The 14,989-nt window shown below is 41.4% G+C and overlaps 1 protein-coding gene across 36 annotated transcripts in view; it reads left to right on the top strand.

Annotated features, from left to right (window-relative positions):
- PPIP5K2 (diphosphoinositol pentakisphosphate kinase 2) overlaps window positions 1-14,989 on the top strand; it is an 85,573-nt gene that overhangs the window by 18,005 nt on the left and 52,579 nt on the right. For 26 of the 36 annotated variants that reach the window (XR_003093886.1, XR_003093883.1, XR_003093890.1 and 23 more), the window contains exons 2-6: window positions 4,031-4,431; window positions 8,950-9,145; window positions 9,252-9,342; window positions 10,793-10,878; window positions 11,387-11,515. Coding sequence is in view for 26 of the 36 variants with exons in the window: in XM_025203270.1 (XP_025059055.1) it covers window positions 4,288-4,431; window positions 8,950-9,145; window positions 9,252-9,342; window positions 10,793-10,878; window positions 11,387-11,515 (646 nt within the window). In the remaining 10 variants the exon portion in view is untranslated. Of the gene's footprint in view, window positions 1-4,030; window positions 4,432-7,331; window positions 7,657-8,949; window positions 9,146-9,251; window positions 9,343-10,792; window positions 10,882-11,386; window positions 11,516-14,989 lie in introns of those variants that run through there. The other 10 variants (XM_025203294.1, XM_025203287.1, XM_025203286.1 and 7 more) reach the window with 5 other exon arrangements.

The raw sequence follows: 14,989 nt of genomic DNA, 5'->3' as shown, positions 1-14,989 counted from the left end.
AGTCCCCACTTCATCTACTCTTCCTGGTGAAACTGGAGGAGGGCAGGGGACCATTCTCTCACCACAGCAAAGGTTCCTGAGCCCAGGGAGCTTTGCTGCCATGGCACTGCTGCCTGCTGCCCCCATGACAGTTCTCCAGGTCAAACCAGACAAGTGTGAGAAATACAGGGAACCAGTCTCCCACAATGGCTGTATGCTTGTTTTCTTGTGCCAGGAGGAAAGCTTTTTCTTTTGGCAAAAATGTAATGCATCTCCGTGGCTTCTGACTACCTAATGCACCTAACCAGGGAGAGGTTTTAAAAGAGTTAACTATCTCAACCCCCATTTTGATCCAGTCATTTTTCATTGAATCCAGACACCAGGGCTGTCCCTGGGGCGGGGGTGAATCGGGTGACTGCCTCCAGGCCCTGCACTTTTGGGGGCCTCATGGTCAGTGTCATATAGGCTGCGCTGCCGCTGCCAGCTCCAGCCACTTACCACCCCCTCCCCCCCAGGCCCTGCGCAGGATGATGCCCCAGGCCCCGCACACCCCTAGAGACCGCTCTGCCACCATATCTGTCCTCCAGTCTGTCTTTATCTCTTCTTCTAATTGCTGAATTTACTGGAGTTGTATTATGCCATTTAAAAAAAAAATTTAGGATTATTTTCTGGAATCCCCTAGTTTCTTAACTGTCTCATTGCAAAACTCTGTTACAATTGAACTTTTTTAGAGAATGGTGGCTAGATTTACCACTTAGGGTCTGTTGTTCCCTTACTAGGCTAAGAATCTTACTAGAGTAGATCAAGCTAGTTCACAATATTTTTAAAGAAAGGTTAAGACAGCTACTGTATTACTCGAACAGAAAATGACCCTGAATACACGACCAATAATTAGATTCTATATATGTAAAACTTATAAATCTGTTGTTATTTTCCAGGTGTAGATTTCCCAATTATTGGGGATTTGCCTTTGAAAATGTCCCTTTCCCGCTGCTACGGCAGGGGAAATAAACCTGGGGGATCAGGTAGCCCTTTGCTCTCATTTTATCTCAGTTTTTTCCCTGGCAACCTTTTCTCCCTCCCCTTTCTGTCAGATCCTGTTCTCCTTGAGCACATGGAAGGGAGAAGCAAATTTGAAAATAATAACCTTGAAATTAAACATGGCTGTAGCATATAGTACCCATGCACTTAGTTCATCCAGAATTGATGCACGTTACCTTTTTTGAAACTGCTGCAAGTTTTAGCACAGGTGTTTCATAAACAGGTATTCCAGGTAAAATTGGCCAGATCCGTTCTGAATCCTTTGAATCATTCAAAAACCATATGTGGTTCTGCTAACGGCAAGTATCCTCCACCCCAGACTTTTCAGCCTGGGGATTCAGGTACTGCCAAATCCGTTGGCAGGCATCGTACGTGCAGGCCCAAGCCCAGAGGCTTGGGGTTCAGATGCCCCTGAGTTTCACTTGCCCTCCGCCCATGGCTACAAGAACAAGCTAGGGAGGAGTTCCCCATTTCCATAAAGTTGGCCTGTAGCCAAGATCTTCCTACTGGAAGCTGGCCAGTAAGAAACTAAGAATGAGGCTCTTGTAGGGAGTCCTGTCTGCATTTGGACCAGGGTGCATCTTCCACTACACAGTGCTATTTTAAATCCATTTAGGCTGGGGTATCACACCAGTGCTGTAACTAAATGTTAGTCTACAAGAGGCTGAGAAGGTATGCATGGTATTAATCCAAAGCCGAAAGGTTCATGACTTACTGCAAAGTTCACTGGGATGGACCCACCAGAGTCGACAGAATTTCAAGCCCTGGTAAGCAACACTGCATTCAGTTCACCCAGACTCCCTCTGTCGCACCCTCTCTCAGCCTGGTGCATATGATTAGTGTGGTCACGCCTCCATGATGACCTTGCAGCTCAGCACTGGTCAGTATGTGTGTATACTCCAGATAAGCTCCCTCCAAAGATCCATGTTCTAATTAGCACCCTCTCGTGGCTGAAATCAGGTGTTTTTGTCGCAAGTCCTGTGATACTCCAAAACTGTATCTGCAGATGAGGCACTAAGCAACCTGTTTCAGCTTCACCTCATGGAGAGCGGGACCAGCGTTCCCTCTAAGCTGTGTGATGTGCGTGGCTGTGCAGGCGCGCCTGGCAGCACGGCATGAGCACACCTGTGCAGCCTAGAGGGACCACTGAGTGGGACCACACTAATCATGCCAGGCTGATAAGGGTCAACAGAGGGATTCTGGGTATGCAATGTCATGGTGCACTATAACTTCAAAAAGGGGTGGCGGTGCAGAGGCTTGTGCTTAGTGAGTACTAGCATATGTTTTATTCAGATGGGTTGCACTAACCTATCCTTGTGGTAGGTTCCATGTTTGCCCAATGTGGGTCATGTGTTTTATAGTCATGCTCAGCATTGGCTACATTTATTCAACCTCATCATTGGTTTCCATTGCTGACTACATGCTGCTTTTGGCAACAATTTAATGATAGTGTATTTAGTGAGATTTCCTCTTATGTGATTATAAGATGAGAGATTCTTTTTTCCATGCCAGTTTTGGGGGGAAACTTTGTCTTGTATTTGAGTAAATATGGTAGTTAGCCTGAAGTTGGGCAGTTAGCACCTTAGAGACTAACTGGTTCTGAGAATCATTGTCCTTTCCTCCATATGGGGCTTCCAGCACTCGAGCAGGAAGCTGCATGTGGAGGCACAGAATTGTGCGCCATCATGCCCGGTAGGCTCCGTGTCTCCACATGTGGCTTCCTGCTGGAGTGCTGGAAGCTCCATGGGGAGGCATGGAGCCCACCTGACCCAATGGCACTTGGACTGGGAGCTGCATGCTATCAGGCCAGGTGGGCTCCATGCCTCTTCATGGGGCTTCCAGCAGAAAACCACAGGTAGAGGCACAGAGTCGCATGCCATGGTGCCAGGCTTTCTGCTGGAGTGCTAGATGTCCTAGCCTGATGGCATGCGGCTCCTGCCTGCAGTGCTGTGGGCTCCATGTGCTGGCACGGAGCTCCTGGGAATCAGCTGGAGCCACGAACCACCAGGGGGCTTTGCCTGCTGTGGCTGTGATCACCTTCAGGGCCTGCTGCTGCTGCCACTGGCAGCAAGGGCTATGCACCATGGGGTGGCGTGAGCATGTGGTGCGGGGACCCACAGCCACCCGCAAACCCCATACATACCTCCCCTTGCAGACAGGAGCTCCCCTCTGCACTCACCAGCTGTCCAGTCATGCACTACCATGCTCAGTGCCTCCACATGGGGCTCTCATCTGGAGTGTTGGGAGCCCTATGCTGGTGGAGGCAGAGCCCGCCTGGGTTAAATTATGCAAAATTATGCATGGTCATATGTTTTATGTGCAAAATTGCACGGGCACATAATTGCATAATTCCCTGGGGTGTATTAAAAGAATTGATGCAAGATACAGCAGTCCAAAGAAATAATAAAGTGAACATAAGAGCATAATATGCACACACACAGTAATGGGAAGAAGTGTTTTATAGGGATTACAATAGGGGACTCAGTGTCAGGACTCCTTGGTTTTCTGTACAGCTAGGCTGACCAAGCTAATTTGTGCTTTTATATTACTGTATAAATGAGCATAATACATGGCAACCAATAGTAAATCTAATTTTTTTAAAAACACTTCATGATCAAACAAAAGGCTGCCATTCTGTATTATCTCTGCAGTATAAAAGGCCACATGTCATTGATTTTTGAAATCTTTAATTTTGAAGCAGGCTAGAAATTTAAACTCGACATCAAGTAAGGATATAGTTTTTCCTTTCCTACTGCAGAATTTTTTGGAGAGCAGGTTTCATCATAAATTTTTTCCTGGTTTCAGATTTTCTAATCATGGTGTGATCCTATATTTATTTATTTATTTTGCTCAGGGTGGGTGCAGGTGTGCTTGTGTGTGAAAGAGAGACCCTTTCTTTAAATAATTTTCTGCCTTTTATCCCAAAGGCATATAAATATTGAAAAGCTTGAAATTTAAAATTACATTTAATTTGCATATGTTTATATATTTCTTTTCTTTTTTCTCTTAGGATAAAAGATTGCCACATCATCTCAGGGAAATGGTAACCTGTGGTGGTTTTCTTGAAGCAACAACATAAACCAACAATGAACAGATGATATCAATAAAACTGCATTTGGCAGCTGACTTTATCACGGTAGCAAGTGACAGCACATGCAGTGATAAACTGCAAAGGTTTAGTGTTTCCTAGTCATTGAGAATATGCCCAGTATCTTGGCTGCTGAAGTGGCTGCTGTCTCTGCTTAGGTCTGTTTAGTTCTTGTAGTCATGTCTGTTACGGAAACAGAGAATGACCCTCCTAGATTCTTTGTGGGTGGTGAAGATGGAGATGAATTACTGGATCCGGACAGATCTTCAGACTTCGATCACTTCTATGACCATACAGAAGAAGAGGAAGAAGAGTATGATTCTGTACGTACTTAAAGTTTATCAGTATAGGAACTATTTGAATCAAATATGCTTCATTCTGACTATTTCTGCTGTTGGGGCAGTTGATTACCACGTGATCAATTATGATTGGCAAGATAGTAGATAGTGGTATATCTATGTTGGCAGTGCAGGTTTCCGTGTAGAGTGCCCTGGATCATAATTACGTGGCCCACTGAAGCCTATGGGTGTTGTGTTTTCACTGCATCCAGTTAGCCAGACAAACTGAAGTGTAGCTATCTCAAACACAAGTGCATGTCTGATTGTAGTGGAAATTCACCCTAAGATTTTTTTTTCTTTCCATGACTCCTTTTTTTACTTGTAAGCGATTGCCATTTTTCTGCTTTCTTATTATTACTCCCTGTGGTCTATAGAAACACACATACTGAAGTAACTTTTTTAAAAAGAAAATTTGGCATCATTGTCAGAAATGTGGGGTGGAAAATTTTCCAGTGCTTTATTTTTCCGTGGGAAATTTTCCATTTCTAAAACTTCATTGTTTCATTAAATTCATTAGTAACAATGAATGGAGGTCAGTACAACATTAGGCAAGCTTTGCAGTTTCAAAATTGTAATGAATGTTTTTCAGGTGATTATCCCTAGGAAGTGTGAGAGAGAGTACATATGTTTTATTGATTTGTAAACAGCAGGGTAAATACACTGGCATAATAATCCAAACCAAAAATCAAGTTATAAATTCACCTAATTGGCTGTGCAGGTCAAATCAAAACCAAAGCTAAAATTCTTATTTCATCGGACTGCAAGTGAAAGCAAAACCAAAACTAATACCGCGATTAATTTTTGTTTCACTTTCAGTTCAGCAAACATACAGAGCAGTGTCTCATTTTTTTTCCTGAGTTAAGGAAGTTGGAAGTGTTTGCTTAAGATCTGTTAGTTTTTTAGTGTTGTTGCTTTGAAGTAGTCATAATAATGCCTAATCAGAAAAAAAACTAGTGTGTGGCATCATTATAGTGAAGTTCAAGCCACTGAAGGAAGGAAGAAAGTTGGTAGATGTAAATATTGCAGGCAGGATTATGCTAACAACGCAACAAGAATGAAGAAACATTTAATAACATGTAGAAACTGTCCTGAAAGAGTACAAGCCATATACAGAAAGCAAATACAACGAAGTGGTGGAACAGCAACATCTGAGAAAAGTCTACTTCAGAAATCCTGTGTAAGTAAACAAATTTAATATGTTAAGCAACATGCAGTATAGACTAGTGTCTATATTGTTTTAAAACATTATAATTTTAAAAGCTGTTAATGCAACTCTGGATTCTTATTTATTTATTTATTTATTTATGTATTTAAAATATTTGTATCCTGCTTTTCTGCTTGTGCTGAGCACCCAAAGAGGGTTAGGCTTAGCAATATATTTTTTAAATTACATAATAGAGAAATGTTAATTATTTCAGCCCAGCAGAGTGATCTTAGTCCTCTGGCCCATGGCAGTGGCCAGATTAGACTTCGCTTTGGCTCTGCAGTCCCAAAGCAACTGAGCAGCAAGTTGAGCAGAAGAGTGTTCTTTCTGGCAGGGAGGGGAGAAGCAAGCTCCCTGCCGCTTCTCCTTCTGATGGATGAAGCCAGACTATAGCTATAATAAAAATATTTTCCCTTTTTGTTGCAGGAACTTGGTAGCTCAAATGAAATAGCAGATTTGCAAAAAGTGGAAAATGAAAATGTTGAGCTGCCAGGTCTGGGGGAAGAAGACACAGGATCCTTGCTTTCAAGTTAACTGTCACCAGATACGTGATCCACCATGAGTAGCTGCTCAAGACGGTCAAGCTTTTTATCAAGTTTTGTGGACAAAATGTCACAAGAAGATCAAGAAAAAGCAAATGAGACATTAGCTCAAGCTATATTTGCAAGTGGTACACCTCTTTCCATAACTAAAAATCAATACTGGAAGAAAATTACAAACTAAGTTGCCCATCATATAAGTTACCATCACATTATCACTTAGCACATTCTCTCTTAGCTGGAGAGTATGACCGAATTCAAACAATGATTTTTTCAAAGGATCGGTCCAGCAGTATCACTGACTCTGATGTCAGATGGATGGACTGATACACAAAGAAATCCTTTATTGAACATTATGTTAGCAACACCTGAACCAATATTCCTGAAAGCAATTGCTACCACATCTTCTCATCATACAGGTGAATACATAGCCAAATTACTGAATGAAGAGATTGAAAGTGCAGGTCCCTCCAGGGTACAAGCCCTTGTAACTGAGAATGCAAGTAACATGAAAACGGTATGGCATATATTAAAGGCAAAGTATCCTCTTTAAAGCATTTGGCTGTCTTCCTCATGGGTTGAATCTTCTGGCATAGGACATAGTAAGTATGTGAAGACAGTAGTGGCAAACTGCAAAGCAAGTGTAAAGGTATTCAGCAATCATCATGTTCCTAATCAGACTTTGAAAATATTACAGAAAGAGAAGCAGGGGAAGGAAAGTGCACTTTTATTGCCAGGAGAAGCTAGATGGGGGGTCGGCTACAAAGTGTTTACATAGTTTGCTGCGCACATAGAACTATTTGCTGTGTGCTTCAATAGATGACACAGTATCCCAGATTATTCCCGTGAACATTTGGATGGACATTCTCGACAACGATGTGTTCTGGGTTTGAGTTCAAGGAGCATGCAATTTGCTACTACCAGTTTCAATGGCTATCAAGAAACTTGAAGGAGATATGCACCAAGCCTTTCAAATATTCCAGACATTCAGACAATTGAATGAAAATCTAATTGAGCTTTTGCCTTCTTTACCTCTATCCAAAAAAAGTAGTAATAGAAATGTTTACTAAGAGATCTGAATTTTGCTCTCATATAGTTCATCTGGCAGCAAACCTTTTGTATCCTCAACACAGAGGACACCATTTATCAAAAGATGAATTATCTACTGCTCTCAATACAATTATGAAAGTAGCTAAGAATGTCCCCAACATCAGCGAAATAGCCGTGATGACAGACATTGCTGGGTACCGTGCAGAAGAAAAACTTGGGAGCAAAGACACCATTTGGTGGACAGCAGAGAATGTCTCCTCTCACATGGCGGAAGGGATACTGTAACACCTGACTGTTGTCCAGGATTGCGCTAAGCCGTCCCACCAACAGCAGCTTTTTGTGAACGGAACTGGAAGCCTTTCAGCTCAATCAAGACAAAAAAAGAGTGATAGACTAACAAATGAACACACCGCTAAGGTTGTTTCTATTTCTCAAAATCTCTTGCTTCTGGAGAACCAGTCAGAAACACAGTTAGTGAAGAAGATGCAGTGTGATGATAAGTTGCCCTTGCCCATAGGCTCATTGGTAAAACTATCGTTTAGCGAAAGAGAATGTGGTTCAAGTAGTTCTGAATTAGATTTGCCTCAATCTGATTCTGAAATGGAACTAATACGTAGTGCAAGTGATTTTACTGATAGTGACAGTGAAACTGGAGGTGCTGCAATGACCTCAGTGGAAGAGAGTTAAACTCTGTTGAAGTAGATGAGTGGACATCCACAGCATATCATGCAGTTCTTTGGGTGTGCTAAAATTAGTGTCAACAGTTTTCAATGCCTTTATATTTTTTTCTTAAATTTAAACAAACAATGTAAGGGAATTACATGCTATTGTGTATTGTCTTTACATTTTTACAAGTATCCCAATAAAAATAATTTATTTCCACATAAAGCTTTGAATTTGTTTGAATATAACATTTAAACCACATTAAGTGTGCTGCATTTTAATTTTTTTCCTAAACAAATATTTCAGTTCAAATACTTGTGGCTATTGGGACTTAAAATTAACATGGGGATACTTTTTTAGTTTTGTTTACTAAATATAGATCAAAGAAACATGCTAAATCAGATCACGCTCTATTTAGGGCATTGGAAAGTTTTCTGGAAAATTTTCCAGTTCAGAATTTTCTTGAAAACCCATATCTCTGATCATTGTATTAAATACATGAAGTAAAATAGGACAAAATAGGGATTTTTTTCTCTATTTTTATTATAATCGTAATTGATTTATAACAGTCATAGGTAATAAAATGTTCATGGTCGGGATTCCTGCTTTTGTTTAAAAATGAAATAGTTTTAAATGACTTGCAGTTTCATTTTATGATGACTCTTAGTTGTATAACCACCCATTTTGATATTCACAGCTCCATTATCGAGTCTTTCAAATTTGTCCCCATTGAAAGGATCACCAAACAAAATCTTTTAAAATTGTAATAAAATGTTTTTGAATTGTTAAAGAAATATACCAATAGTGCAACTGTCAATTTAAATAATTCTCTAAATGAAAATGGCAAGACAGGTCATCAGATACTGAATTTTTGTTAGCATTTAATCTTGTAAACAGTTACAAGATTACTTAAAAGTAACAGATACATGTTGATGGGAATTTGAGGTATTTATCCAGCATTAAATCATGATCACAAAATATGAAGCTTTATATAACAAAACAAAAAAAAACTGTTACTAATTTTCTTTTAACCTTATTTTGACCCAGCCACCGGAAAGGCAGATTGTAGTTGGGATATGTTCCATGGCAAAGAAATCCAAGTCCAAACCAATGAAGGAAATTCTAGAACGCCTCTCCATGTTTAAATACATCATGGTGGTAATATTTGAAGAAGATGTTATTTTGAATGAAGCAGTAGAAAACTGGCCTCTTTGCGATTGTCTCATTTCTTTTCATTCTAAAGGTAAATCTTCTTTTGACATGTAGGTCACGTGTAATTTTGAAATTAAAGAGTATTTTAAACTATTGAATAGAAAGTTAATCTATATTCCTTAATAAACCTTGTTTAGGATTTCCACTGGACAAAGCAGTTGCCTATGCCAAACTCAGGAATCCATTTGTAATCAATGACTTGAATATGCAGTATCACATACAAGATAGGTAAGTAACATCTACAAGTTAGGCATAAAATGGTTCAAGTCTGTCTGACTGCAAACCAGCACATAACATTATTTTAACACATGGGAAAAGACTCGTGGTATTGAATACCATGGAGCTGCCAACCTAGTGATAGATACAGGACATGTATCTCTTCTGCAGTACTCCCAATAAAATTATGATTGATATCTCAGATGTAGGTGGTTTCTGTGTATACAAATAGTAATAACTTATCAAATAAGTTTTTAGTATTTGTAGATGTATTTGACAGCCTTAATTTGGGTTGGACTAGGTGGTTTTTTATTACTTTGTTAGAACTGTACTTTATTTCTTATTTTGTGGTTTGCTGTAAGGCCCGAATTGTCTCCTAACTCCATTGTGCTAGGCTAGTGAAAGTTCCTGTGCCAAAAAATCTTAAAATCTCAGCCCTTCTAAAATAAAGTGAAGACTATGCCTATCTTTGTCATTACCAGTCATACTGGAAGTTACTACAAACAATAATTATCTTGATCTTGCTTTCATATGCCCCTAATACCCAAGTCATTTCAGTTTGTGAAGCCTGAATAATGAGATCCTAATGCTGATTTTCTTTGAAATTAAGTAAATGAGCTTCTGCACTTTCAATTTGCTTCTGCAGAAGCAGTTGTAATTACTATCTGTCTTATAGATAATTGATTTGACTTCAGGAGCATTTCAGTCTGCAGTTGCCCAAGTCATTGTAGTCAGATATTAGCAGTGTGGAGCGTCTGAAGATGGTTATTGTGCAAGATAATGCTGTTTGTGAAGCAAGCAAAGATCTGGTTGGAATTGCATTTAAATGGGTGTCTCTCTCCAGAATACAGCAGAGAAAACAGTTATGCCCCCAGAAGGTTGATGCTGTTACTGCATACAGTTCTTGCTATGTTACACTGCCTAAAACTTTGCTTTATTGTATAACTTTAAAGTAGATTATAGAGATTTTATCCACAATGCATGCAGGGCCTTTTGGGCTGTTAGCATTCTGAGGCCCTATTAAAATTCAAAGTAAATTTTCTTTTACATCAGAAAAAGCAAATATTAACAAATTAATAGTTAATAAAATACAGAGAGACTAGAGCCCTTTGTACACTAAAGAAATTTAATGCATCCAGTACTGCCAGTTGATGCAACAAAGGTTTGGCTGGAACTCTCGTATTGTTACTTTATTTTTACCTGTGTGGTGCAAATCTTTCCATGTGCTGCTATTACAGTGCAAACAACGTTCTCTCATATGATTTTTATTTGTTGACGCTGGTTGAAATTGCTTTGCTCAGATCATTAGATAGGCAACTCTTGAAGCACTATATATGTTTAGTTAACAGAGTAGCATAATACTTTCATGGTTTTATACAGTAAGCTTTTTCATGCATTATAGAATGCAAATTTTGTTGGGCTTTTCCTCTTTGGCTATGTAGCTTTTGTGCTCTTCTTCTAGGAGAGAAGTGTATGGCATTCTCAAAGCTGAAGGCATTTTACTTCCTCGTTATGCAGTTCTAAACCGTGATCCAAACAATCCCCAAGGTAATAAGTATAATTTCATTACAATTGTATTAAAGACCTCTTTTTTACAATCTAGAATGCTGTTAAACATTTTGAATGGTAATCTGTAATTTTCTGCACACCTTTTCCTGACTTTCGTGTGATTCAATGAGTGACTTCTTCATGCGTTCTTTAGCATTTTTTAATTGCATTCCTGGGACAAGGTGAGAACAGGCAGGAAGAAGCAGGTACTTTAAAGGAAAAGTTCCCTAGGGCTGCGTCTACACGAGTGTGCAGTCATTTAGAACTAGCAAATGACTGTAGTAACCAGCATTACTGTCCAGTAGCATCCCCAGACAGTTTTCAGGCGCTACTGCGCAGTAGCAACAAGTGTAACAGTTAGTGCCTGCCAACGCTACTGTGCAGTAGCAATGAGCTATTGCACATAGTGTGTTGTGCAGATGCGCCTTAGGAAATGCAATTTCCATTTCTGCACTTAATCCACCAGAAGCAGCTCTAGCCTGACTAATTTTACCACGTCTCTCTGCAGCTAATATAATGGATCCACAGAAGATTCAGAATTGTGAAACTAAAGGAAGAACTTACAACTATGGGCTGGGTGAGGACTGTGGTTATGGAGCAGTGCTAGGAATGAATTGGAGTCGAGCAGTTGACACAGGCAATCTTTTAATGCTTCAGCTACTTTATAGCAAAGAAAATGTTCATTTGCCCTCAAGCACTAACCAGTAGTTTTCACAAAAACTAACAGTAAAACTAGACTGCACTTCTGTTCATCTCAGGAACACCATAATACACCCTGGGAGGCATGCCAGTACTCTTATACCCTATCTGAAAATGAAAACTGAGGTACAGAAACAACTAAGATGTTAAGGTGCTTCTGAAAACTTTCTCTCTTCAAACTCAATTGTTGGACTCTTCAATTTGACACCTTTAAAGCAGTCTGGTTTTCAGAAGGTGCTAAGTAGCATCCTCAAGATTAGATCCTCTAATGTTACACTACATTAGAGGACAATCTGTTTAAGACTTACTGCAAGAAAGGCTTATAAAGGAGGATATTACTTAGGCTTATAAAGGAGAATGGATGAGTTTAGAGCCAGGGTGTTTAAATAATCTTTTCATCCCCAGCCAGTTTGGACTGGGCACCATGTGCAGTGCAGGTGCTCTGGTTGCTGGAGAAGGGACAGTCCATGGGCCTGATCTGGCCCAATCTTTGACATCTCTGGTTGAGAGCAATAAGACAACTTAGAAAGGGCAAGTTTACAGCATAGGGAATTTTAAGTTGAGTGTGATGACTGCACCACAAGAACATGAGTCAGAAGATAAATAGCCTATCATCATATGTTCCATGTGTGGGGGCCATTTGGAAGATGACTAACAGAGTGTTTCAGGCAAAAAAAAAAAAGACTGTTACAGAAAACAACTGCTTGCAATAATTCATGTCCTTTACCTCTTTTAATCACATTTTATAGTGCAAATATTGAAGCTAGATGTACTCTGTCTTTTCTGGTAAGGGCGGTTGAGAGGATGATGGGGAATAATGCGAGTGCAGCCACAATGACAGCCAAAAATGACGCAATTGTTCCCTTAGAATGGTTCATAAAGTCAATTGTAAATTCAGGTCTTGCCCTTAACAGTAACTAGCTTGTTAAGGCCTTCATTGTCCCTCCTTCTGCTCTTTGTATTTATATTTATTGTGCATCATAATTAAATCTAATAATTTAATTATAGTGATCATTTCAGGCTTATGAATAATGGGGTGGAGTTGTATGGTAAATCAAGTTTCAGAGTTCCTTCTGAACTTTAATAATTTTTAACAATTGGATAGACAAGAATTTCTTCGACCCTTGATCTCTGATAGTGTATCTCTCATCCCAGTAAACTTTTATCTGTAAACCCTAGTCAGAGAATTGCACAGCACCTGGCTAAGCATACACTGTGCCTGGCTGGACTTTGTGCTATAGATAATATTTAAAAAAAAAACAAACCCCCACAAATACTGATTTGGTTGGAAATTTATATGCAGAGTGCGTAGAGGTTGTCAATTATTTGCATCCCCATAATTATGCAATTTATTAGTGTTTGGTATTTAATCTATAATTGAGGATCTAAATGATTCAGTCAATAAATCTGCATGGTTTTAATATTTCCTGGTGGTTGAAATGTGGTGTGTTTGTACAGATTATTGTAGCATTCTGAATTTATATCCAAGAGAGAGGGTGAGGGGAAAGATGGAAAAGTATACAAAATATTTGTGTGCTAATACTGGCACTCCGCAATGTGGGAAGTCTGGGAAGGGAACGTGAATAAATGCTCCTGTGCTAAAATATGTAGTTGTAGTAGAATTTATTGTGAGCTTGTGCTGCAGCCCTTTGGCTGGTTCCCTTCCTCCCTTGAATTGGGGGACTGAAGCAAGGTATGTAGAGAGAGAGTACCATTGTACAGGTAGTCCTCGACTTATGACTTTTAGAGTTATGACGAACGGCACTTAAGATGTTTATAAATTGACACCTGGTTTCAACCTTCCAATGTAGGTTTCGACTTTACAGTGCTGGATATAGCTGCATCCAGCTGGTAAGTCTGGTGTGATGGAAGGGAAAGGGTGTTGGGCGGGGACAGATCAAGGCCCCTTGTGTTGAAGGAGTGGCTGGGGCAAGTTGCTTGTCCGGCAGCTCCCGCCGTTCGTCAGGGAGGGCATGGTGGGGGAGTGTGTGCCCTAGTATCTGTGCGGGCAGGGCTGGGGCAGTACCAGGCTGTGCTGGGAACGGGGGCTATGCCTTCCCGCCCCCTGCCCAGCTGGGGTGGAGCCGGTGTGGCCCTGGGCCAATGTGCTGCCTCTGGACAAGTGGTACGCAGCAGCGGGAGCCAGCCGTGTGTGTGTGTGTGTGTGTGTCCCTGCCAGACCAGCCAGGGCTCCATTCTGCACCCACTCTGCTCCAGCTGGGCGAGTGGTGGCAGGGCATTGGGAGGCGTGGGGGTGCCCCCAAATCAGGCTGGGGCTGCACCAGGCTGTGCATCAGGAGGGCTGTGGGGCCTATGAGGGAGCTATGGCCCACCCATAGCCTCCACCACCCGCCCCTATCTTGGGGCACATGCCCCCCCATGCCCTGCCACTGCTCACCCAGTTGGGCAGGCATGGAACAGAGCCACGGCTTATCCAGGGGGGGCGGCGGTGGCTCCCACTGCTGCACGCCACTTGTCCAGAGGCTGTGCAGCGGCCCTGTCCTGCGCCCACCCTGCCCCATCTGGGCAAGTGGCAGGAGGGCATAGCCCCTGTTCCTAGTGCAGCCTGGTGCAGCCCTGGCCCCACCCCATGCCATCCCAGACGAGCGGCAGGAGCCACCAGATGAGCAACTTGCCCTAGCCTCTTCCTCACCACAGGAGGCCTTGATCTGCTCCCCCCTCCCCTCCAATACCCCTTTCCCCTCCCCTTTCACCACACTGGACTTAACAGCTGGACGCAGCTATATGCAGCATCGTAAAGGAACCAATCCCCCATTTATAACATTATTCCTATGGGAAAATTGGTTCTGAGTTATGACGTTTTGACTTAAGACGCAGTTTTCAGGAACCAGTTGCATCGTAAGTCTGAGGACTGCCTGTAATCCTTCCTTTCGGCATAGGCTGAAATAACCTTATAGGCTGCTTGCTGGTGTGTGAAGAAACAAACAAACAACCCCCCCCCACCCCCCTAAAATACCCGCGCTTTAATGAAAGAAGCAGCACGTTACTTTGACCTGGCTACACCAGCATCCATATAGATCGAGCACTTCAGTGGGGCTTTTGGGCACTTTTATCTCAAGCTGGTTCAATCAATTATTAGATAAAAGTGCCAAAAAAGCCCCACTGAAGTGCCCAATCTATACAGACATTGGCAAGCTGGGTCCAACTAACGTTCTGCCTCTTCTAGGCTTGGCGCAGGGACGCACTGTGTTTTAAAGTGCATTTTTGGGGGTTTTGTTTTGTTTTTAACATCTGCAGGCAGCTGTAGTGCCCCAAAGAGAAGTACAGACACAGCTGAGTCAACTTTCCTTTCCCACACCTATAGAGATAAGGCACATCATGAGCAGGGATCAGTTCACCATGAACTCCAGTTCATCATCATATGCTATTCTAGTTTAACAGTAGTAGGGAA

The sequence above is a fragment of the Alligator sinensis genome, unplaced genomic scaffold (genome assembly GCF_000455745.1).
Source record: "Alligator sinensis unplaced genomic scaffold, ASM45574v1 scaffold575_1, whole genome shotgun sequence".
Taxonomy (NCBI): domain Eukaryota; kingdom Metazoa; phylum Chordata; order Crocodylia; family Alligatoridae; genus Alligator; species Alligator sinensis.
The sequence above is the reverse complement of the archived record's forward strand: the minus strand, read 5'-3'. Positions and strand labels throughout refer to the sequence as shown.